This window comes from Drosophila guanche, unplaced genomic scaffold (assembly GCF_900245975.1).
Source record: "Drosophila guanche unplaced genomic scaffold, DGUA_6, whole genome shotgun sequence".
Classification (NCBI taxonomy): Eukaryota; Metazoa; Arthropoda; class Insecta; order Diptera; family Drosophilidae; genus Drosophila; species Drosophila guanche.
The window spans coordinates 516,116-540,932 of record NW_022995760.1 but is presented as its reverse complement, the minus strand read 5'-3'; the positions used below and the strand labels follow the sequence as shown (position 1 = coordinate 540,932).

The following is a 24,817-nucleotide window of genomic DNA, read 5'->3' as shown; positions in this document are numbered from 1 at the left end:
CACCACAATTTGTCGATACAGCAACGCCGAACAGAAATTTATTCGGCGGGCGTATTGAAAAGAAATGGCTCCCTTGTTTGTGATTTTATTTTGTTTTGTTTTATTTTATTGAATTCAATTATTTGACCCCCCCTTAGAAATAAAAAAAAAAAATGTATCCTCAATCCTTAGATGGGTTCTGCTCTCCTCTTTGGTTCACTCCCGCCATTCGCCGATGATCTGGGACGAGGGCACCAGCTCGAAGCGGGCGTTGGCCATGTGGGGCGGCATTCCGAACCTGCAAATGAAATGGCTTTTAATGGTGACTCTAGGGCTAGGGCTGGGGCTCCTACCTGGGACGGAAGGCAGGCACTGGAGCTGGCGCTGACTGTGGGGCTGGCAGAGGCTGGGGCTGGCTCTGAGCCGCCCTCGGGCTGGGCTTCACGCGGTTCCTGGTCGACGAGGTGCCCGCCTCGATGCTGTCCAGCGTATTCCGCACCGCGAACTGCTGCTGCTGCTGCTGCTGCTTATGGTGTCGTGAGGAGGGGGACATCTGCATGAAGCGGAAGAGGTGCGGCATCGCCTCTTCGTCTGGCACCACATCGGTGTCCAGGGCATCCCCGGGAGCGGCAGCTGGGGGAGCAGCGGCTGCGGGAGGAGTGAACATGGCCGCCAGTCGGACGGGAACAAAGGCAGGGAGTCGAACGGTGACCGGAATGCCAGGGGGCAATGGATTGGCAGCAGGCGCCAGCACCAATGGCCGTGGCGGAGGTGGAGGAGGGGGAGGAGGAGGAGGAGGAGGTGGGCGGGGACGCATGGGTGCTGGTGGTGGTTGTGCCGGCACCTTGGTGGTGGTTTCCACAGGCTCTGGCGCTGGGCTGGTGGCCGCCTCCTGCTCCACCTCGCGCCAAGCGTCGAGCAGTGTGACCAGCTCGTCCTTGCTCATGTGTCCGAGTCCAATGGGATTGTAGGCCCACTCACCGCCAGGTGGTGTCACGCTGTTCCAGCCGGTTGCCGCCAGCTGGCCAATGGAGCCGAAGGAGGCTGCAAAAGGGTCCAAGGGCGGCGACCCATTGAAGAGGGAGCTGCGCTGTGGTCGGGCAAGGAGCAGCTGGTACTGGCCAGCAGACGCCAGCTGCACCAGAAGGGCACAGAGCAAGGCTACGCTTATTGTTGTGGACATGGCGATTGTCGGTTGTCGTTTGCCTGTCCATGGGGAGGAGTTGGCGCTTTTTATAGTGTGCGTCTGTCCGGAACGTGGAAAGCGGAAGCGATCGGAAGTGGACACGCACCTTGGCGGCACCTTGGTGAGCATCGCTTGAACAGGTTCACCCATCCCACCTCCACCACCCCCCTCACAACAGATGGTCACACTAATCGAGGCGCATGTAAGTACTCGACCGGAGGCTGTCCCTGGTCCGGTTTTTGGCCTCCGGCTGCGAACCACTTTTCCATTTTTGGGCTCCTCCTCCTCCTCCTCCTCCTCCGCCATGTGCAAGCCAGACTGTGGCCAGACTGGGGGCGCAAACCAGTTGAGCGAATTGTCACACGACTCGGCTGGGTTCCTTTTGCCCATATTTATGTCCGCCTGACCGCATGGAGGAAGCATTTGAAAAATGCGTTCATGTGCATTTCCTTCATGGCTGGACAACTTAATGGGCAGAGGAAGGGGTGGGAATGGTGCGTATTGCGTAACTGACCGTGGGCGAAACTAGTTATGCACACCATCATGCTCTCCTTTGGCCAGTGCCGCTCTATTTATTGCATTGATTAGTGGGAGAGGGAAATTAAATTTAAATTGCGCGGCCAGCTCGCACCAACGATAGATGACCCAGAACAATCGTACATGTCAGATCTGCCCTGAGCAAGAGTGTGACCAAATATTGCAGCTATCATTAACAGCGCCGTCGACAATTAGTTTGAACATAATTTTGTAAACAATCAAATATATGTAATTCATGAGAGTCAATCTTATACAATATTGATTCATCGGTCGGACAAAATGATAGTTTCATAACTCAGAGTCTTAGCTTGCCAGTAATATATAACGGAATATCCAAATCGAGGAAAATGATTAAGTATATTTACGGTATATTTTAAAAATGAGACGGTTTATCAGGTATATCAAGCGGTATATCGCTCGCTGACGTGTGTTTCCAACAACAGGCAAAAACACGAATCGGATTTTAGCGACCGCCCCCCCTCGCCGAATCCAACATTGCAACAAGATAGTTTTCACATAAACTAAAACGCAAGCAATGCCGACCACCCCGAGGAGACCAGTCACCGATTAGGCCACGACTCACGCATTCATTCAGCAGACAAGCGAGACACTGGAGCTGCCAGAGAAACATAAATAGGCAGAGTTACAGGTACGGACATGGATATAGATATGGATATGGTAGCCAGGGAGAAGCCTTTCGAAAAATGTATCATATATTTCATAAAATTAAAGGCTGAATGAATTGTAGCTGGAGCTACGAACACTGCGACCATAACATCAACGGTGCAAAGCGGGACGAGGCAGCGGCAAAGTGCAGCCGTGGCCAGAGAAACACGAGAGAGCGCTAAGCTGAAGCAACACAACGCGAGACCCAAGTCCACGTAGCGAATGAGAAGGAGCCCTCAACATGGCGATGCTTACAATGATAGCCCGAGTCATCGATGGCCTGCCACTGGTGGGCACCATGCAGGATGACGAGCAGGTCAGTGTCAAAGGTTCAACCTACCCACACTCCCAGCTCAATCGCATAAAATATCGCTCTTTACTGGAAAACTTTCACTTTCAGAGCGGTCGCAGCATTTTGGACTACCAGAACCAGGCGAAGATGCTCTTCCGCAAGCTGGGCACACACTCGCCGGCCAGGAGCAGCATCGAGACGGGACCATACCTATTCCAGTGAGTAACGCCTCTCCCCCTCGCCTATTGTGTACTACAGACGATGATGCAATGGAACTAACGTAGCCGGCAATCGCCATATTTCCCTGCAATTTCCCTTCATTCAGCTATCTAATCGAGAATGACGTTTGCTACTTGGTCATGGTTGACAAAATGTATTCCAAGCGACTGGCGTTCAACTACCTGGAGGACCTGGCCCAGGAGTTCCACACCCACTACGGGCGGAGGGTGAACTCGGTGACCCGGCCCTATGCCTTCATCGAGTTCGATGTGTACATTCAGAAAGCGAAAAGGCAATTGACGGACCGCAGGCGCAACATCACGAACATTAACACACAGCTCCAGGACGTGCAGCGCATCATGGTGCAGAATATCGACGATGTGCTTCAACGTGGCACGGTCTTGGCGGGTAACCAAACAATATAACTTGCCATCATCCACCATCTGAGCCTCGTATCTTATCTTTTTTTTTGTTTCTATTTTTCGCTTGCAGACCTCGACACGAAGACCCAGAACCTGTCGCTGATGTCGCAAAAATATAAGAAGGATGCCAAATTGCTCAACCGCAAGTCGATGGTCATGAAGGTGGCGGCTGTCGGCATCGTTTTCCTCATCTTTTTCCTCTACTTCTGGGTTTTGTAATATTCGTTAGTACCCCCCACCCACCCTACTCTCTGTTTGTGTTTAGTTTTAGAATCAGTTGGCAGTTGGATGTCGAAAATGAGGCGACAGTGTCGGCAGTCGAAAGTCACAGACGAACGGCCAAAAGACATTTAGGCTAACACACACACTTTACATATTTGCATAATGTAGGGGCAATATTTATACCTGCAATGCAAAATTCAGTCGCTTGATTTAATTTAAGTTTTAAATCCCAATTCCTACTTGAATATTTTATTATGATTTGAATTAAATTTAGTTTGCTCGACCTTTGCACTTGCGATACCTTTGCTTTGCTAGCGTGCTCGGCTGTCGAATGGCTTGGGTACCGATCTACCGATCTGTAAATTATAATACTTAAAGTGTCTCTATATGTGTGTGGTGTGTGTGTGTGCATGAATTTGTAGATTGTACGTACATAAATGTGGAATAGCCTATGAAGATAGTGCCTAGGGAATCCAATCGACTGCGATTAGGACTGCTAAGCAATAAGCAAACAAAAGGAGGCACAGAAAGTGAAATAAAACAAGTTTTAGGCAATTTATATAGTTACTAAATTAAGGCAAATAAATCAATTTACAATGTTTAAAAAAAAAACGCATATCCGCCATTTGATTATTTCCATTCACCCCACGTAAGCCCCCGCCTTAATTTTAGGTAGTAAAAATGCTGCTGCAAATCTTTGGTTTAGTTTTAATTATTAATTTCCCTTTATATATATATACCTATATTTCGTTTCGTTCGAGTGATGTGTGTAATACATTGGCCTATATAGTTACACATACTCGTATGTGTATGTATATACCATATGTATATGTCCTTGTTCGATTCTTTGATAGTTCTTACCAATGAGATGGTGTCTCGGGTTAGGGTTGGGCTCTTTTTCCACACATACATACATACAATGCATACTCGTATAAATGTGTTATATCAAATCTTTACAATTAGGAAAAAAATGCGCTGTTTGCCAGTTACATACATACATCTGTTTTGTTATATGTATAATCAATCTACTGTATAATTAGTTTTTGCTTGTGTATAATTTTGTTAAATATCGATTCCGAATACATGTATACTCTCCCTATATATATTGTATATATCTTTATATATATATGCGCGTGTGAGTGCGAGTTTAACGAAAGCCAATAGACAGCCACGGATCAGCAACTATATTCTATGCTCGTGTAGGTGTCTCTACGAGTGCCGTGCCCAATCCCATCATCCATCGCTTCTGTTTAGTATATTTCAATGCTCTGTATATCAATGGAAATCCCTAAAACCTGCGCTCTAGATAAGCTCTGTGACACCGTAGAGGGCCTATAAAAACGTTTTTAAAAACAAATTTTGCCTGATCTAGGGAAGGTGGGGCGTGGGAGTTATCTATAAAAGAGCTGCATGCTGCCTGAATCTCGCCCGAAGCGGAAACCATAGTACTAATTAATACGAGTGTAATTGATGGAGATGTTCTTCTACTTCTCGAAAAACTCTTTACAAAATATCGCTCTTTTGGTTTTGGTTTGATTTAGTTTGGTCTCTAACGCTAGTGTTTTGCTATATGCTGTTCTTATTTTTGTTTTGGCTTGTTACTGGCTTCTATACTTCACATCTATAAATTCAAAAGGCAGTTATCGCGCATGGAGGGACAATTGAGACTCATATTACAAAGCATTACATCGAAGAGCAAGAACACTCGAATATACCACATACTATAACTATAATAGTATCTCTAGCTCTACATATACATATGTATCTTTATATGTATCTGTATCTGTATCTGAGGGAACTACAACCACGAAACGAAAAAAAAACAAACGAATAAAAAATAACTAACGAAAAGAGATTCGAAATGTGTTCTGTTTCAGATACCTTCTTACTGCTCGTATTTTTGGGAGACTCTTAGGACTATCAAAAAAAAAGAGAGACTATAATTAATCGAATTATACGATTAGAGTACGTGTACCGTTGCTAGTTGTTTAGGAAAGAACAGTGTTGAGTAGTGCCTGTGGAGTGGATAGGGGCATCCCCCGCTCCTCTTATTCTACGTAAGTATATGTATCTGTGTTTATGCCTGTGTCTCTAGCATATGTATATTAGTGTCGTAAATGGATGCGTTTGCCGCGCCTATGTACAATATGGAATCCAGTTAAAGGTGGATGAAGATCTCCAGTGCTCCTCTACTTGATCCTCTGATGGTCGGGCGTGCTCTTCAATATATCCGGCTGGTGGTGATGATGCTGCTGCTGCTGCTGCTGCTGCTGCTGTTGCTGGTGATGCTGGTGATGATGGTGCCCCGAGCTGAGTGTTCCCGGATGACTACCTCCTCCGGTTGTGGCGTGATGCGAGCTGCTCAGCGTGTGCGAGTGTGTAGAGTTCAAAGTGTGTGTGGCATGGGAGTTGAGCGTGTTGTGGGCCGTGGTGGTGGCGTTGGTGGAGAAGCCGGTGCCACTGCCCGGTCCACCTGTGCCAATGCCAAGGCCAATGCTGGTGAGGCCCGAGGCGGCCACAGTGGATCCGGCACCGGGAGCAGGCCGATTCGAAGTCCGCAGCGAGCGATGCGATCCGTTTCGGGTCAGTGAATTCATCTGGGGCGTGCCGGGCACCGTGTGGCCCAGGGCGTTCATGTAGTCGGCTATGAGCAGGGTGATCTCCAAGATCTTGGGCTTGCTCATGGCAAAGAGCAGCTTCTGCTCGCAGCCGCCGGCCAGGGTGCCATCGTCGTGGGAGACGACCAGCATGAAGTCGTCCTGGCAGCCGCCGAAGGTCATCACCGAGCTGTAGGGATAGCGAGCCACCGGCGCCATTGTGGACAGTTCCAGAACGTTCAGGGCATCCTCGGCAACGGCCAGCCAGGCCACGTGCGAGGTCTCGCTCTGTCGGGGCTTGGCCTGGAAGAGGCAGGCCCCGAAGTAGGGCCACTTGCGGCAGCAGGTCAGATAGATGCGGACGCAATCGAGCGTGGAGCGGCCCTTGAGGAGCATCCACTTGGATATGAGCAGCTCCTGGACCTCCTTCAGCTGCTCAGCCCCCAGGGCGTCCCGGTAGCGGTACGGATAGAACTTGTCCAGCCCCTTGAGGCCGACGCCTACGTCGCGGGACTTCTCCAGCGAGTAGTCACCCATGTCGATCTGCGACATGAGCGAGGCCAGCTCCAGGGCCAGCTCGCGAGACAGCGGGAAGCGGCCCTGCACGATCTGCGAGTTCGTCTGGTAGCACTGCAGCAGCCGCTCCTTGTCCGTCTCGCACTTGATGGTGTGCTTCCAGTAGAGTCGGTTCTTGTAGCTCAGCTGGATGACGCGCGAGTTCTCGAACTTGCCAGAGCCCTTCTCCCGCAGCGCCGTCTCCCACTTACTGATCACGTCGCACAGCTTGGCCAGCGGCTCCAGATAGTGCTCCAGATCCTTCTCGATTGGATCGTCGCTGAACAGACAGAAGCCATTGCTGGCATCGCGAGTGCCCAGCTCGTGGGCGAGCGTTGCCTGGAACTCCTCGATGGTCGTCGAGCCGTCGAAGGATACCACCTGCAGAAGAGAAAATAAAGGAAGTTATTACCACGAGCTCTATATTTTCTGTGATTTCCAGCCCATACCTGGTAGGTGGCGTTCATCATGTGCACGGGTATGGCATGGGGCAGGGAATGATGATATGGGTTCTTCAGCAGAATGGATAGAACCTCCATACGCGAGGGCTTCGTCTCGCGACCGCCGTTCTTCAGAGTGCGCTCCAGGGCACGCTCACAGTAGGCCGCATACTTGCCCGTCTCCGTCTTGGTGTCCGCATTCCGCGACAGGTGCAGCTTCAAGTACCACAGCAGGCGACTGGACTTGGGCACAAACAGGGAGACGGCCAGCGCGAGCAGCTGCCAGCCCTGCACGAAGCTGTACGCCGGAGGATTCGACTTGCAGTCAATGATGGGCGCAGCAACGGGTGCCTAATCGAGCGAAAAGATCGATCAGTATACAATCAGAGGGATGCCGAATGGGTGGTAGATTTTTGTTATCGGTTAGACTGCTAGTTGTGGTTAAGGTTAGTATTTTGTGTGTGAGGTTAGAGTTAGGTTAAACGAACTACTGGAATCGAACACAACTGTACGTGTACAAACAATAAGAGGAAAATAACGAAAGAGAGACGATAGATTTTCCCCGTCATACCTGAATGGATGTGGGCGAACTGCCATTGGCATGGGCATTGCCCGCCTGTTGGGTATCACAGGTGAACAGGCTTTGGGTGGCGCACAACAGTAGTTGCTGTAATAAGTGTTCGTCAAAGAGTCATCGGTCGGTGGTGGGTACGCAGTGTTGGGAAAGGTGGTTTGTGAAACAAATTTCGTTTGTCACAAAAGACACGCACATCAATCAATCAATCAATCAATCGAATTCGCAATTCAAAGAAAATAAGGAATAAGGAAGAGAAGCCATCATCAATCATCATCAGTTTGTTTTTCTTTCGGTTTTTGTGGTTACTCAATCATCAATGCAATTCAGTGTTCAACAGTGTTCATCAGTGTTTTTGATGTGTGTTTTGTTGTTCAGTGTTGTGTAACGCTTAAGCTTCAAACAATTAACGGCATAACGAACAAACGAACGAACGAACGAATCAGGCAAAATCAGAGAGATAGAGAGCAAGAGAGCGAGAGAGCAAGAGATGGAGACATTCAAAGCGAAAAACAAATGATATGGAAAAATACTCTAGTAACACTGAGCGTTAAAACTATGCGCACTGCTGGCTGATGTTCTGTTTTTGGATGGTTTTTGAGTTGTTGTGGATTGTGGGTTGTGCCTGTGATGGTTCTGTGGTTCTGTGTTGTTTTTTATGTATGTACAATTTACAGCAAATACTTTATACAGATTGGTATAACATATATACTACCATATATATATATACATATCTTAATGATGTGATATATATACAGATTTGTATGCAGTATGTATGACAGTTATGGGGGAAATTCTTGTCTGTCTGCTACAAAAATGAAACTTATTAAACTTAAAACATGATGAAAAAGTTCTCGTAGTTAGATTTAGGCATGCTAATGATATGTTGTTGCTTAGTTATTAGTTAGTATGTTTTATTTATATGTGTAATAGCTCTCTCTTGTTTTTTGTTTTTTGCTGTTCATCGATAAGCGGAGCAAACAATATTAGCAGATGTGGCATGGCATTTGGTGGTACCTCACATTTCACCCAGTCAGGATGGTGTTTTCTTTTTCGTGGGGCGCAAGTTTTTGTAAGTTAGTAGGGCAATTCTTTTCAATGGGCGGGGGGTAAGAACACACTACGTCAAAACAAAAACCAACTAGTTCTGGGGGGCAGGTCCGGTTGGGGAGGCATTCAACTAAACATTCTTTTTGGTGGATCGGGTTACGGGTGGAACATTTAATGGGTCGGGGATGCATGGGGGATGTAAGAAGCTTTGCAACTGAAAAACTTACGCGCGTTTGCTTGCCCAGCTTCTTGTTTACCTGGACGCCGACACTGAGCTTTTGGCCCATGTGCCGGGAGGTCTGCTTGATCAGTATGCAGATCATCTCCGTCTGCAGCTCGGGCATGTCCAGCGAATGCTGAAGTGCATTCTGGGCCAGCACCACATGGTAATCGATGCCCGGCTGGTTCACAGCCACCGACATGAACAGCTGAATGCTCTGGAGAGGAGTAGAGGATCAGTTTGGCTTTTCTTTAGCCATCTCCCTGGCTTACCTTGAACAGCTTAATGGCCTCCGGCTGCATGGTCTCTGTGTGCATCGATGTGAGCGGTGCCGTGATGGCATCTTTGGTGTGTAGCAATATCGGATGACGCCACAGAACGCAACCTGAAACGGGGTAATCAAAAGCGGAATGAGTCTTGCATTAGCTGTAGATTGATTGGGATCTCACTTGGATCTCCATCTGTCTCCATGAGCTTCTGCACGAGCTGCTCGTACTGGGTGCCAGCACTGGGCCCGCCGCCAGAGACCACCGTCAGGTGGTAGAGCCAATTGTCGCGCTCCGGCTTGCCGGACAGGATCAGGTATGTGGGCCCCTGGTGTGCCGGATAGATGGCAACGGTGAGTCGAGCCTGGTCCTGGGCAGCATCCTCGCGTTCCTCCGAATCAGAGTCCGAGACGTGTTCCACCTCCTCGACGCGTGCATCGCGCATATTGATCTGTCCCAGGGGATTCTAGATGGCGTCGAGAGAACAGTGTTTAGTATTTGCTCGGTAGGGAATCTCCCAACGGACTCACCGTCTCCGCTGGCGCTTTGAAGTAGAGGAACATCTTGCCGAGCAGCACACACCAACACTTCTTGGCATGGCCGTTCTTCACCTTCGTGACCCATCCCTGCACCGTGGGCTTCTGGTCGTCGCGGCTGAGCAGCAGCTTGGTCGCGTTCCGACGCTGCACATTCTGCAGGACTCGGATCCAGTCGTCCATGGTGGCATGGGAGTCGGCCGTCAGGTAGTATACCTTCTTCCCGGTGTCTATCTCGAAGGTGGAGGCTCCCTCCGCCCGATTGATGCGGCATGCCTCGTCCAGCTGGATCTGCCCCTGCGGCTTGCGCTGCACATCATGCTGGCTCTTCCAGTAGTTCAGTGAACCGTTCTTCAGGACGAACCAACGCTTGCGCCACGTCTTTAGCTTGCCACCCAGCTTGGCCAGGTGACCCATCTGAAAGAAAGGATTGAGATTATAGCTGGGAACTCTTCGTTGAACATTCTCTGGCTCGACTTACCTTCTCCAGGGACTCAATCTTCTTGCTGGGTGAGTCGACGTACGAGGCGCGCATCAGAAGCGATGGCATCGAGGCATCCATGCAGGTGGACTCCGAAACGGCATCAGGAGGCAGGGCGTAGTCGTCCGAGAGGCCTGATTCAAAGGAAAGATCTGAAATTACTGTGCCACGCATGTGCTGGGTACTGGATGCAGACGCGATGCAACGTGGTGCAACGATCGGTGGCACTGGTAGCCGCAGTGTAGCCGTGGCCGTGGTAGCAGCCTGATGGGCACGTGGCAGCGTGCCCTGTGGCAGGAATGTCGGTGACAGCGTCAGCGTCAGCCCCTGGTGGGGCAATGTGTGGTGATGGTGCATGTGGAAATGCTGTGGCTGTGTGGATGTGGATGTGCGTGGCTGGAGGTGGTGGACTGTGGGGTGGTGCGGTATGTGTATGTGGCGGATGGAGCGGGTTAATGTCGGTTACGGAACAGTTGAGTGGTTGGTTGGTTGATGGGTTTAGACAGTTGAGATGGTTTTTGATGGGCAAAAGTTGTCGCAAATTGTTAGTTTTTGGTTCAATTAGTTGTATTTTGTTCTAGGTTCTAGGAGGAGCGGGAGAACTGGGAGGTAGCAAGGAATAGGAAAGTAAGAAGAACAGGCAACATTTTAGCAGGAATCATGGGATACGATTAGTGGGAGAAGGAAGTTAGTTAATGGAAATTGAACTAACGGTGAAGCAGTCAAATATCAAATAGCAAGAGCATCGAGCAGTAGATATGATGAGGAAAGTTTAACAGAATAGGAAACTGGGAAAAGGATTGCAAGCTAAGGGGAAACAGGAAAACTGGAAATGGAAAAAGCTGTGAGCATGGAAGACTGTACTCAAAATAGCATGATACAATTTTGAAAACGAAAAGGAACGTGTGAGACGCTTCTTACGCGTCACAACGGTTATACCCGGCATTCAGTACTACATCTGCACCTTAGGGATGTTTTGTGAAATTTTAAATTTTTCCTTCATCTGTCATCTACATCTTAAACACTTCTCACACCAACACGCTCCGTTAGCTGGACGCCCTTCCCTAGACCCACACACTGCAGACTCGCGGCAGAGGCAGAGGCAGCGACCGCACACAAAAAAAAGCGGTTAAAAGCCGGCAGTGGCAGAGGGACGGCAGAGTCATGGGCCGAGTGAAGCAGAAGCAGTGTGAATGAGAGAATGTGAAAAAAACAAGAAAAGCTGCAGGACAGGGTGGGTTTAGCCACTGCAAATGAATTTCTTCATTTTGGCTATAATAATGATCCAATCGGATCCCAATTTGGTGATCTGATAGATATGGCCATTATGCGGAAGGGGGCGTGGCTCGTTTTTGAAATACACTTGTAACAGTGTGAGCATACAGAAGTCTGGATGCAAAATTTGGTGGCTCTAGCTTTAATGGTCTCTGAGATCCAGGCGCTCAACAAGACGACGGACAGACGGACGGACAGACAGACATGGCTCAATCGACTCGGCTATTGATGCTGATCAAGAATATATATACTTTGTGGGGTCGGAAACGTTTCTTTCTGTGTGTTACATACTTTGTGCACAAATACAATATTTACTCTTCGAGTACCGGGTATAATAAATTGAAATTATGTTCCGAAAGTAGGACTGAAATTCTGGATAATTGTTACAGGTGGTGGAATGTGATTAAGACTCGGGATCGTATAGGGGATTGAAGGTACTGTGTGTTAGTTGCAGGATATCCTCCTGTGGTGTGGGGTTACGATACCTACGTTCTACGGGGCTACCAGGCTACCAACAAGAGACAGTCTCAAGACTGCTGCTGCAGGGTCTACTGTTGGGGGGAGGCAGGGTCTGACAACTGTTGGGTACATACCACGCGGCTTGGCATTCTTGGGGCTCTCGGAGCCACTGCGCTTCGCGGGACTGAGGCTCGAGGAGGTCTTCAGGCTCTTCGAGGGGCTCGAGGCGCTGCCGGAGGTGGAGGTCTCCGTGTTGTCCGTGCTGCTGGAGTTGTGCGAATTGTGGGTGAGCATCACGGCATGGTCCTCCCCATCGCTGGAGTCGTCGCTCGAGTCGCCGGTGAAGGGCATCGAGCGGATTTGGGAGGCCCGTCCCTTGACCGTTGCGTACACGGGCACCGAAATATCACAGAAGCCGCCGCTGGCGGTTTGTTGCTGCCGCGTTGGCGGCTGCGGTGTGCCCGGTGTGCCGCTGCTTCCCAGTGTTCCATTGCCTTCGCCTCCCGTGCCCGTGCCCGCTCCCGTGCCATGCCTGTGTCCATGGCCGTGTCCCCCATGTCCATGGCCGTGTGTGCCATGCCGGGACCTTCCATTAGACAGCGTATTGTTGGCGGCTGCATCGGGCTCGTGGCTGGCGGTGCTGTCGGCCGTGCTGGTACCCGTGCCGGGACCAGTGCCGGCCAACCCATCGTTGGCCACCTGGTAGATCTTGGCCTCCCAGCTGGGGAAGCGGTGCAGCGGCGGTGTCGGTGGCCGTGGCACGCCCAGGTCGCTGGTGGTTGTGGTGGTGGTGCTGCTGTTTCCGCCGCTGGCCATCAGCGCGGGATTGTTCTTCATCCAGGCTGGCAGCTTCTCGCACGAGGGCGTGTAGATCTCAGCATAGTCGTGGGCCGTGTCCGTGTCGGAGCTGTCCGGACGTGGCAGAGATCCACCACCGGCTGCCGCAGCAGCTCCTTCCAGCGAGGGCGCCTTGCTGGAGATGCTGGAGAGGGGGGCCAGGGTGAGGCCGTCGACGGCCGCCACCAGATTGCGCTCGAGCTCCTGCGGTTCCATCGAGAGATTGCGTCGGTGCTGGTGGTGTGGGTATGAGCTGGTCAGCGGCCGACTGATGATCTCCTGCGAGGGATCGAGGCTTTCGCTGCGCCTGCGAGTCTCCGCTGTTCCGCCGGCAAAGTCCTGCACGTCCAAGCTCAAACTGTTCCGCACGGGACCGACGATGCTGTGGCGCTGCGACTGATTGGCGATGTGGTTCTTCAGCAGCTCCAGCTGCTGGTTGCACTTGACGTTCTGCTCGCGCAGCACTTGGTTCTGCTCCTCGAGATCTCGCAGCTTATTGTTCACCCACTCCTTGATCTTGGCTGCCTTCGCCTCGATCTGGCGTGCGTCGTGCAGTCGCAACTGTCGCTGCTCCTCCACCTGGATCTCTAACGAGGTGATGGTTCGCTCAGCCTCTGGTACTCCTGCTGCTGCGGCTGCCAATGCTGCTACTGCGGCTGCGGATGCGGCTGATGATCCTCCTCCTACGCCTGCTGCTGTCGTTTGCTGCTGTTGCTGCTGATGATTGGGGGATTGCTGCTGTTGTTGCTGCTGCTGCTGCTGCTGCTGCGGCTGTGGGTGTGGATTTGACTGTGCGGGAGGTTTGGGCCACTCACTCAGCCGCTGCTCCATGGCACGCACCTGTAAACACACAGAGAGAGAGAGAGGGGGAGAGTGGGTGAGTAAGATATGAAAACATGGAGGGGCCATCTCACAACTTAAGGCCATAAAAAGATCTACAGTACATATGCATTTGTATATACAATATAGAAAGGAATTAACGGTAAAGATTTCTTTCCTGTTTCCTTACACATCCCATTGTAACAGTGCACTGTTATCTTTAAGGCAGCAGCTTTAACATGGCAACAGTGCTGTTAAAGCAACGGGCTAGCAGCCTGTTACTGCGCTCCCCATTAACAGCCGCTCCCGGTTGAAGCCCACTGTTAAGGCTCTCTGAGAGCGCGCTCGTTCTCGCTCTCACGATCTGAACGGCTCTCGAGCGGCTTTAGCATGCAAGCTTAAACGTACCTTACTGTTAATTACGCTTTAATCCCCATTGAAAGCGTTCGTGAATTTACAAGCAGTGCAATTGAAAGCAGTTTTATTGTAGTTCTCGAAAGTCGTGTGTAGAAACTGTTTTTCTCAGTGTAGTGCACAGTCTCCGCTTTCTGTGGAAAAGTTTTACAGGCAAAAACTTTTCTAAATTAAATTAAATTCACACGCAAGCCACGACAAAGTCGCTTGGCTGCTCCTTTGGCTGGTAAGACGAGTGGCTCCCTGGCTCACGGGGTCCCGGGGTCCAATGGCAGCGTCTAATGGTAACACATGACCCCCGTCGTGGGATTAGATGCAGAGAGCCACAGAGGGTGGAGAAGAAGCAGCAAAAGGGTTAGCCCAGAGTTCGAAGGGGGAAAGTTCCCTCCTCTTCACTCTGGAAGGAAGGAGCTCTGCAGATCTCAAGTGTGTGGCCACAAAACTTGTGTAATTAACGTAGGAATCCATTGCGACGCAGACCAAACGGGCGACCATTTAACACTCGGCGATGCGGAATGAGACCGAGACACGCCATTGCCATACCATGCAGGGGCATCCCCTTGCAGCCGATACGAATGTTTTTATGGTTACACAACAATTTGCAACTAATGCAACTGCCACAAGGATCGAATGAAGATAGAGGGAAGCAGGGGAGTAGGTGAAGTACGGAGGCGACAGGAAAGAAATAACTTCATTTGGCACGAAAGGAAACCAAACCGACAACTAAACAAAGCCGGAAGCCAACAGAACCAGGCGGAGGAGCAGGAAATGTAGCAGAATGGGGGCACGAATGGGGAGCGGACAGGCTGCAGGAGAAGAAGGTCAAGGAATCAAAGCGGAACGAAGGCCTTTTTATATGTTTTTTCTAATAAAAGCCACAGACTACGAAGAGGAGCACACCAGCAAGAGCGGCAAGATGGACAAGAGAGTGGATAGAAATTGAAGGAAACAAAAGAAGGAAATGAGTTAGAGCGGCAGCCGCTTGTGTGCCCCATCCAGACCCATCAGGAGGAGCAAGAGGAGGGCGAGGGAGACAGTCCCTGCGGTCTTCCGGGACCTGTCGGCACCTATCGCATTATTAGTTGGGGCATTGGCATCGGGTGTCTGGCCATAAAATGGGTCAATTGCTTAATGTTCGCTGTTCCTGGTGTTCGCTGTCGTCGTGTCATTGCCACCGCTTGTGGCATGCGGATAAAAATAGATAAACCGCCAAAAATAACAACCTCCGAGCATGCCACTCCTGCCTACTGCCTCCTGCCTGCTCCAGCTGCTGCTGCTGCTGCCACGCATATAAAATGCCATGTTTATGCCTCTCCTGACACGAGGATATGACCCATGGAGATGCAGAGATACGCGGACTACGGACAGGTACACGGCAGGACATGAGTTATGGATAGTCCTTCTGCTTCGTCGAGGGAAGAGGAGGAGCAATCAATCCATATTTATGGTTTAAGCGCTTTATTCGCCGATGAAACACCCGAAAGTTGGCAATAGCCGAAATCAGAGAAAAGCCAGAGTAAAAGAAGAAGTGGTAAAGTTTTGCCATAAAATCTGACTGCGCCTAAGACCCCGCTTTTGGCCAAAAACTTCAGCCAAAGAAAAAGGGAGTGCCAGTGCCAGAGCCAGTGGCAATGGCTTCTTTAATGGCCCCAGCAGCAGAGCAAAGCTCAGCTGCAGTCCCCGGCTGCATCTCCAGCCAAAACATGATTCACACGAATGCAGCGCACAGGACATTTAGGCGTGCGAAAAACTTCTTGGGGCAAAAGAACAAACAAAGAACAAATCGGAATCGCTAGAAAGGAGACACCATCGAGGGGAGAATGAGCACGAGCAGGGGCAGGAAGGCAGGAGGAGAAGTTTGACTAGGAGGAACGCAAGCTGGAGCACTAGGAGCAGTTGAATGGAGACGGCACTAAGCTGTGACTTTATCTAAATGTGTTTCCCAGACAACGAGGCAGTTTCGGGATCTGTGTCCCAGCTGCCTCTGAATCCATCTCCATCTCCATCCCCAGCAGCTTCGTGTAAGCCACGTCGGAGGCAGCCAAATCCCCAACAATTTCCTCTATTGGATTCCGTGATCTGTGATTGGTTTTGGAGACACATCCTCCATCCTACACAGCGATGTGCAATTGATTAATGTGCAGGATACATTATGTATGTACCAAATATTTACATATACATATGTTCTATGTACAAATGTGTTTGTCCCCACTCGAGTGGCCTGTACTCGTGTATTTGTATAGACATTTATTTGGCCAACAGCTGCCAAGGCTTTGTGTCTGTCAGCTGTCGGCACTGCCACTACAATTGGCCTCAGGTATAGCTTTAGTTTTATCTTTACCATAGAAGACAACTTCGAGATCCCGTTGGGTTGATTGAATTGAAGAATGAAACATACGAATATTTCTTCAACAAAAAAATCAAATTAAAATGATTTTCCCCGAGGATCATTTGGTATAACTATTAATCCATCGATCCATCTGTGTCTGTAGCCATATCTATATCTTTATCTTTAAAATATATATCATCATATTCTTGGCCATGCATTTAATTTTCTCCCTGGTTATCCCTTGCCATTTTCACATTCCGCCACACAGCGAGAAATTCGATTTTTATTGCAGAATGACATTTTTATTGCTGGCTGCACCCTAAATGCCCCGCAACCTGCCACCGCCACCGCCACCACCACAGCAGAGGCGCCCCAGCATCCAGCTGCCGCGTCATGAAACACGAGGATAGTGCGACGTCTGCCACTTAACATAAATCTCGCATATATTCCGTAAGTCCCATCTCCAAAAAAAATAGAGAAAAGAAAAAAGAATCTCCGACAATAATTTGCCCCAACGCACAATCGGATTATGGGCTCCACAAGACGCAGATGAAGACGCTGATGGGGATTGGGGGATGCATGGGGGAGGGCTAAAAGAATCTCAATAAAAGAGGAAAATTCCAAACGATAAAAAGATGAATGAATGGATGAGTGAATGAGTAAGCGAACATTTGAATAAAATTTGAATTGAATTTCAAACTAGAGGGAGACAGAGAGGCAGCGGGAGTGCCTTCCCTCTTTTGCTCTCTGGGTTTGTCGGGGATACAAATATTATCCAATCCCGAAACTATTCAATGCACTTCCCATCATATACTACTCCCAGTGCCCCCTTTGTCTGGGTCTGGGTCTGGGTCTCGGTTTTTATTACTAAATGAGCAGACGCAATTAAGTGGGGTTCCTGGGTGGTGGCAGAGGGGGTTGCCATGGTAGGAGGGTTGCCAAGGCAGCAGGAGGTTTAGCAGATGACTAACGACATCAGAGCCATTATGGGGTCTCTGGTCTCTGGCTTTCATATATGTATAAAAACAACAGGGTAAGGAGTTGTCTCTCTGGCGTGGGGTTAGGGATGGGTGCCACTGTGTGGATGACTCAATTGTTTGGTGCTGCTGGCATCTGAAAGGGTTTTCCATCCCTGATGGCTGATTAATCTGTTTATAATTAAGGCAACTACAGACCACCCCCAGGAGTCCACTAGTTGGGATACAAAGAGAGCTATATATATGCCTCTTTGTTGGCATCGCTCCCAATCGAGCACCTGGAATTCTCACTCTGTTGCAAGAGAAATTTCTTTGTACATCCCTCAAAGATTATTATTGGTTTCTACTCCACTGACAAAAAGATAAATTGAGCAAATAGATTGAACATTCAAAGTCAACTAAGGGGAAAGCTGTCTTCATTTTGGGATTAACATTGAGACGCATATCGTGACGCTACAGACAACACACAGCAGAGCTGCAAGACAGTTTCCAGTTTAACAATTTTATTCAATAAAGAATAAATGTTCTGTGATATGTGTTCTTCCCTTTCAGTCAAATCTTTCATAGACATATGTATATATAATGGGCATGGAAAAATCCTATCTGCAGTGGCAATCTCTCCCTGACCATCATCTCACTCTCTGTCTTCGCACAATCTTGTTTCGTTCTGCCGTATCTTCAACCAAATTTAATCCCTGGCTCAAGCAATTTGTTAATATTACTCGAAATGTGCCGCAAATCAAACAAAGTCCCCCCAGTCCTACTCATATTTATTTGTGTATATGGAAGTGGCGTCTCTGCGAAGAAAAATACACAGAAAATATATGTACATATTATTTGCGTTTCTTGTAAATTTCTTTGACTTGGCCCAGAGAGAGAGAGAGAGAGAAAGCAAACAGCTTCCTTTTCCATTTGCCGCACTCTCTGGCTCTCTGGTGTGTGTTTTCCAACGTTGCACGACGTTTAATTTGGAGTCATGATTCCATTGTTATTTATAGTCAACAAAGCGGCAGCAAACAGAAGTGGCAGCATCTGAAGCGGCAGCATCAGCATCAGCATCAGCAGGAGCAGAACCACTCAAGAAAACACTCCATAAAACATTGTAGCCAGAAGACATTCCCCTCCCCCATATGTACATACATAAGAGACGACCATCCCCATGCCCATGCCCATGCCCATTCCCATTCCCTTTCCCCCCCAAAGGCGGCACGCGCGTCGTCTAGTCTGAGGGGAACTGCTACTTATCGGGCATGCACCATAACCATCCCCAGCTCTGGGCGGATGGGGGATATTTCTTTAACTGCAGAACGGCATATCTTTATTTTCAGCCATCGACACATACAGACTCCAATGCGCCCATCTACAACAGAAGTCGGAAGAAAGGAAGCAGACTGACAAATTGATTCCGGAATTGTATCCCAAAATATCTGCATGTAAATTCTTCAGATTCAAATATAAGAAGCCGAAAAGTGATTTCCAAATAACGTTAAATGTTACTCGCAGAATGTCCTTCATGCAGCGAAACAACTTGAATAAAACTCTGAAAATTGATTATGGATTCCAGGAGAAACCTTTAGCAGTTATTATTCCAGACGTTGGCTTTTAAACCCTCACCCAGAACTCATAAGAGTTTAGCTTTTATTTAACAAGTTTCGCAGTTCCCTAAAATAGTCTTTAGAAACTTCTGGCTTCTTTTATTTCATTCTTCCCAATAGTTGATTGGCTCAATTATTTAGCAAGCTTCCCATGTGCCAGCTGGTCCTGGCTCTATCCACCTTTAATCCCCTTCGGTTGGTCGTGCTCCTCCATCCAAGGATATCCAAGGGACAATGCTCCTCTCTGGCTATACTCCTCTGGCTGCTAGTTTTTCCCTCTTTGCTGTGAATGATTTTCCCATTACAGTCAGTGTCAATATTTGCAGCATGTTTTGGCAGCTTTGAAATTGAAAAATTGTGCATGTTTTGCATTATACGACAGGATGGAACGTGGGCTGGATGGCAGCTTCATCATCCTTCTGCATCCAGCTGCTCCCAGCAGTTCTCTCTGCTCTTCCGTGATGCAGCAACAATTACGGTAAAAAGCTACACGGATGATGTCTGTGCTACCTTTTAATTACAAGTGGCACTCACTGACGTTCTTCGTCTGCATCCCATTTGATGCCTGCCTGCCTGCCTGACACACGTGCCTCTGCATCCCAGCTCCATTCCCTCCATTGAAGTTTGTTTTAAGTGAAGTTCCGCTTTAAGGTTCCATTACTTATGCATTATCCCCACTGGTTATATATGATCTCAATTTACTTCGTAATGGTATCGAAGGGATGGACCCCTATTCCCATTCATCACTCTCTGCTTCGGGTTGCTCCTAATGGCCAACTGATTTATAATGCAGACACCGTTTGATGTATCTTCTGTTCTACTACCCATAAAATTACCATCTTAAGCCTTTCTCCCTGACTTTCCAAGGCCTATTCTGGGCGGCCTAACCTAATCAGTTTTATATAAAAAAAAAAACAAGAGAAAAAGTGGAAACAAAGTTTTCCCCGCCATCTGCCAGACAATAAACTAAAACAAAAGTTTATCCGCTTTTGATAAAAGTTTGTGCCTGCCCGGCCTCATCTTTCAACCCACGCATAGCCGCGCATTCGCAGCCTTTCAGGGCTCCTTTCTGGGGTTTCAGTAATGGTCCTGTAGGATTTGGCCTGCCCTGGGAAAGAAGCAGCTCTTAATGGAAAAGTCTTCTCTGTGAGCCTGAAGTAACGCCCTGAAGTTGAGCTGAGATCGCTGTAGGTTCCCTGCAGAATCCTGCAGTCTTCGCTTCAACGCTTTCTTGACCTTTTTGAAAATGAAAAATAAAAACACTTTTCCTACGCGAGCTTTGAGCACTGATTGATGTTGAAGCATCCGCTTTTCTGCTCCTTTGTATGCGTTTCCTTGTGAGCGAAGGACACTCTTTAATGGGTGGGCATTCCACAGCTACCGGATGGCGTCTGCTGTGCCCCAACCCTGATGCTGACTCCAAGCAGATCTTCAGTTGCATCTCCCGCCTGCACTCCACTTCACTCTGCACTCCACTCGCTGCTGTGCAGCTCAAGCATTTTTGCCACATTGTCGAGAGGCTGCCACTCGAGCACTTTTCTGCAAACAGAAAAGGACAAACAATGTCCAGGAGCTGTCGTGAGCAGTAGCAGGACTCCAGATGGCCGCCGTCGTGTCTGGGATGCCAGTGAAAATAATGGGAAAAATGGAAATTGTAAAATGCGCTGCGATATTTCCGCGCTGCTCAATAACTTTCCTCATTTTGCTTTCTCTCAGCTGCCAAACCCCAAACCCAAAGTCTGAACGTCTGAAACGGGGAACTGGACCTGGTAGTCGGCTGCTCGGCCGTGCCCGTTCGTGTGCCAACTGCTTGTGTCATCAAGAAATGGGTTTGGTTCTTCTTCTGCCTCTAGTAGTATTTTTTGGGGTGTAAATGGTGTTGTTTTTCCGCTTCACTTGCGCTGTGCAACGGCAGAGAGAGGCGTAGGCATCCCCCGCCTTCCATTTGATTCCCATTCCCGATCTAGCTGCGGAACAATGGGTGTAGCTCCGCTCCGCCTTCGCTCTCCATTCTCCACGATTCATTAGCCAGCTGCCAATGGCCAGGAACCAGCAGCCAGTCAGTGGCAGGGCAGGGGGGAAGCTTTAATTATGGAAACCCCACAAATCTCAAACCCCCCAATTGCCGCTTCATATTGCACTTTGTTGTCGACGCGCCGAGCCGAGCCGAGCCGCGCCGCCTGTTGTTGGTTTTTACAAAAGGATACCCTTGCAGAAGGATACCCCCAGCAGAGTGCACAACTATTCCTTTTTTAATCAACAAACATTTTTCCAGACTTTAATTGTAAATTGCCCAGAAAACCAACAACCCGCAACCTCTTTTTGGGTATAAATCCAAATCAAATTAAATCTATTTTCCACATCTTTCTGCAGTGTATTCGCATCTTCGACTTTCCCGTTTGTCAAAGTTTTCTTTGCCATTTTTTGTTTCGTTTTTAATTTAGAGAAAAGGCTTTGTTGCAAGTAGCAGACTGCTGGCAGGGGGGACAGGGGACAGGGGGAGGGAGCAGAATAAAACTTGCTTCGGAAAATGACAAAAAGTGCATTCAAGTGTAAGTCTCGTCTGCCTTCTCCCAACTCCTACTCCAGGTCCGTCTGTCTGTCATTGGGTAGAGAGAAAGGTGTTGGGGTGGTGATGGCAAAACTTTGGTCTTCGATCAAAACTCGTTAACGTGACCTTTTCCCTGCTTCATTGTCGAACCAATTAAGCGTGGAGACAACAGAATCTTCACCCAGCAGAGACAACAGAGAAATGGACTAAAAGAGTGAGGCAAGGAGATGTAGAAACTTGTAAGCAATTAAAAACATTTTCTGTCTTTTCCACAGCTCCCCCCACCTAGCCGCTACTCACTCCATTCGCTCCATCCAATGCTCTTCCATAAATATTAGATTTTTATGAAGCATTCGCGACGACTGCTCACAGCTGGGGCCGCCAACACGTAGCCCTAACAGCAGCAGCAGCAGCAGCAGCAGCAGCCGACAGTCACTGTGAGAAAGGGAGCCACAGGCAGGAGGAGATGGAGTTGGGCATCTGAGGGCAAAGCACTGCCTGACACTACTCGTAGATATTCATCATAAAGAATCCAAGTATATTGCTCCCGAAGCGTGCTGTTCCCAGTTCATTATTCGAGCAAAAGAGATATCCAGATTTCTCAAGATGAAAGCACCGACAAATACGACAGATGCGTAGATTATGTTCTATTAATGGTTGCATCCATTCAAATTTATAGATTCCATAATTTAGAAGCAGGAAAAATGTCATTTATTATAAGGATAAGCAGAACAAATGAATTTCCCATTCATCAGTCGAATTAGAAGCTAATAAAGAGCTCATTCTGATTGGATTCTCGAGCGTTGGATAATCTTGAAGGAGTATCAGATATACACATGTATTAACCGCAAAGGAAGAGTAGCGGGATTTAGATCAAAAAAGTATTTGAAATAAAACCAAGCACATAAAAAGATACATGGAAAAAATACGCATAACAAATCCAAAATTTGTTTCTGATCATAATGTGATTTGCAGGAGGTTTTCGTGTTTCTTTTTTGAAGATTTCCTAAGAGTTGTAATAAAAGAGAGCTGTCACACATTAGATCACTCTCTAAGTACTTCGTAAATGCATGCATCTGTCCCTTAGTTATTTCATTATTTAAATCTTTAATCCCATTCGTATACCTACTTTTTGGGCATTCTGTGCGCTGGCCCTGCTGCATTGCGAATTTCTGTATTTTCGCCATTTTTGATGGATTAAACATATGTGTATCCGCGTAGTTTTTTGTTTTGTTTTGTTTGCCTGAATCACTCACTGAATGGAGAGTCTTATAAGATCAAAAAGGTTCATTGCCACTGGCACTGGCACACAGGGGTTAACTTTCACATCCACTCCCTATTCAACGTTTCTCACTGTTGTTCTCGGGGTTGGGGGTTGGTTTGGCCGACCAACTATTCCGACAATTCCTTTCGAGGCACCACTCGAAATACTACAAATATTTCGCAAGAGGAGAAACCGGTTCCCGGGCCGGGCCAGGCCAGGCCAGGTCAGGCAAGGTAAGGCAGGGTGGGAGGACAAGGCGCCTGCTGGCTGATCCTCAACGATAGCGAAGGGTTGGTTTTAGTTTTAGTTTCGGTTTCAATTTCAGAATTCTTTATTTCTACTCCTGAATTTGTTTAATTCACACAAATATTTTTAAGAATGGAATCTTTAGACACACACAACAACAAAAAGAATCGGAGCCCCGTATGGTAATCCACCGACGCGATTTCAATGGAAGTAACTCCGATTTGTTCGAATTAAAAATTATCCGATCACACCTTCTATATTAATAAAAAATTGTTTTTAAGTGATATTTTATCTGAGATTTTCTTTTCGGCCTTTTGTCAATTGTCAACTTTCAGCGGACTATTCTAGCTTCTGAGCCAAAGACTCGACGACATATTTTTGTTGTTTCCTTAGCCGCGGCACGAGTACGATTGGCCGATTGGGGCGGCAAGGCCGTGCATTTCCTATTTTTCCATACAAACTTCGCCCGCTGCCAGCGTCGCTTCTGGCATCGCTTGCTTGGGTATTTCAGACTCATGTTGCATGTTAACCTCTGGCAGGGCTGCTTGCACAGAAAAATGTCTGCGGAAAAGAGAGAGAAAGCAAAGAGACCATGGCCGAGAGAAACTTGCCTTGCCTTGCTTTCTCTCTCTCGCGCTCGCAGTTCTGGAAAATGTTGCCCGAGCATGTTGCTGTCAGCATGCTGCGGGGCACATGCTGCGAGTCACATATTGCTTGCAGACAGCTGTGTGAGAGGTTGAGTATGAAAGTTTCTGTACCCTGTGTGCTTTATTTACAGTTAAAATACAAATGTATATTAATTTTTGCATAGCTAATATGGTGCTGGCGCAGTAATTTATTTCACTCAACATCTCCTTAACATTTTAAAGCACAATATCGTATTGCTCAGGAGAAGCTCATGTGAATTTGAGATCAGCAGGCCACTCAGCAGCAGCCCCTCCACATACAACAGATTTATTCTTTCACTTCTAAAGCACTAGATCTCTTATTACTGTACTCGTATTAAATAAACAACATGAAAAAACAATCCAAAGTGTTTCTCTTCCTTCGTGGTTCTGCGACACTTCTCTAAGATTTGTTTGTTTTTGAATGGGAAAAACAAACAAATTAATCCATGTACCGCTCTCAATGTTCTCCCCTAGCTCGTGGCTTAGAAGGCGGTGGCGGGGCTTTGACTTCACTGAGAGTGAGGGAATGCCAATGGGTTTATATGACTGTCAGGGAGAGAGAGAGAGAGGAGGATATCATTCTGACCCCCCCATGAGTCATGTTCCCTGAGATCCGAGATGGATGAAAGTGCGTGTCATGTGGAGTCCGCCGGATCACAGTCGGTGTCAGAGTCGACTCCTGTGGGGGGTGGCGCGGAGAAGCTTGTTACTTGTCAGATTAGATCTAGGGTGTGGGCGGCGGCGCCACACAATTTATCTCTGTTCCGCCTCATGCCTCCTGCTGCTGCTGCTGCTGCTGCAGCAACGATACAACTTTTGTGGATGCTACTTTTTTTTCGCCACACATAATAAATGTAACATGTTGCTTCGGATCCCAGGACTCCAATGCTGCCACTGCCACTGCCACAGCCACAGCCACTGCTGGCTGCCTCTCTGGCTGATTGTTTGCGGTTGGCGTTAACAATTTGCCTGATTAAATGACAGGAATAGGGAGAACAGGAGCAAAAACAGAAGCAGGAGCGAGAGCGAGAGCCTGATGACTCAGCTCCATTGTCATACGTCAGGGCACTAGCCGGCGTGAAGAAGACGCCAGCGAAAATTCACAGCAGACTGAATGGCAGCCAAAACAGAAGGAAGCGAC

At 48.3% G+C, this 24,817-nt stretch overlaps 3 protein-coding genes across 14 annotated transcripts in view; 1 reads left to right on the top strand and 2 right to left on the bottom strand.

The window, feature by feature from the left end:
• Nucleotides 1-133: 133 nt before the first annotated feature.
• On the bottom strand, nt 134-1,249 carry LOC117590695 (WAS/WASL-interacting protein family member 3). The gene is made up of 2 exons (XM_034283596.1): nt 333-1,249; nt 134-277 (listed from the first exon to the last, which is right to left on the bottom strand). Exons 1-2 carry the CDS (start codon nt 1,160-1,162, stop codon nt 196-198), a joined length of 912 nt encoding a protein of 303 aa, XP_034139487.1. The 5' UTR covers nt 1,163-1,249; the 3' UTR covers nt 134-195.
• Nucleotides 1,250-2,126: 877 nt separating this feature from the next.
• Nucleotides 2,127-4,141, top strand: LOC117590801 (vesicle-trafficking protein SEC22b-B). The gene is made up of 5 exons (XM_034283766.1): nt 2,127-2,351; nt 2,435-2,684; nt 2,769-2,878; nt 2,986-3,287; nt 3,372-4,141. Exons 2-5 carry the CDS (start codon nt 2,610-2,612, stop codon nt 3,518-3,520), a joined length of 636 nt encoding a protein of 211 aa, XP_034139657.1. The 5' UTR covers nt 2,127-2,351; nt 2,435-2,609; the 3' UTR covers nt 3,521-4,141.
• A 645-nt stretch (nt 4,142-4,786) lies between these two features.
• The window catches only part of LOC117590798 (uncharacterized protein CG43867), a 103,630-nt gene continuing 83,599 nt past the window's right edge, over nt 4,787-24,817 (bottom strand). For 2 of the 12 annotated variants that reach the window (XM_034283760.1, XM_034283762.1), the window contains 9 exons: nt 12,111-13,653; nt 10,243-10,376; nt 9,756-10,178; nt 9,409-9,691; nt 9,232-9,344; nt 8,997-9,176; nt 7,687-7,782; nt 7,125-7,466; nt 5,713-7,056 (listed from right to left, as the gene is read on the bottom strand). In XM_034283760.1, coding sequence (XP_034139651.1) covers nt 5,713-7,056; nt 7,125-7,466; nt 7,687-7,782; nt 8,997-9,176; nt 9,232-9,344; nt 9,409-9,691; nt 9,756-10,178; nt 10,243-10,376; nt 12,111-13,653 — 4,458 coding nt within the window. Of the gene's footprint in view, nt 7,057-7,124; nt 7,467-7,686; nt 7,783-8,966; nt 9,177-9,231; nt 9,345-9,408; nt 9,692-9,755; nt 10,179-10,242; nt 10,653-12,110; nt 13,654-22,627; nt 23,407-24,817 lie in introns of those variants that run through there. The other 10 variants (XM_034283758.1, XM_034283764.1, XM_034283765.1 and 7 more) reach the window with 9 other exon arrangements.

Bases quoted from the DNA above. Each gene is read 5' to 3' on its own strand.
- LOC117590801 (XM_034283766.1), top strand. From the start codon at position 2,610: ATGGCGATGCTTACAATGATAGCCCGAGTCATCGATGGCCTGCCACTG. The intron at 2,879-2,985 runs GTGAGTAACGCC...CCCTTCATTCAG, and splicing joins ACGGGACCATACCTATTCCA to CTATCTAATCGAGAATGACG. The intron at 3,288-3,371 runs GTAACCAAACAA...TTTCGCTTGCAG, and splicing joins ACGTGGCACGGTCTTGGCGG to ACCTCGACACGAAGACCCAG.
- LOC117590695 (XM_034283596.1), bottom strand. From the start codon at position 1,162: ATGTCCACAACAATAAGCGTAGCCTTGCTCTGTGCCCTTCTGGTGCAG. The intron at 278-332 runs GTAGGAGCCCCA...TTTCATTTGCAG, and splicing joins GTGCCTGCCTTCCGTCCCAG to GTTCGGAATGCCGCCCCACA.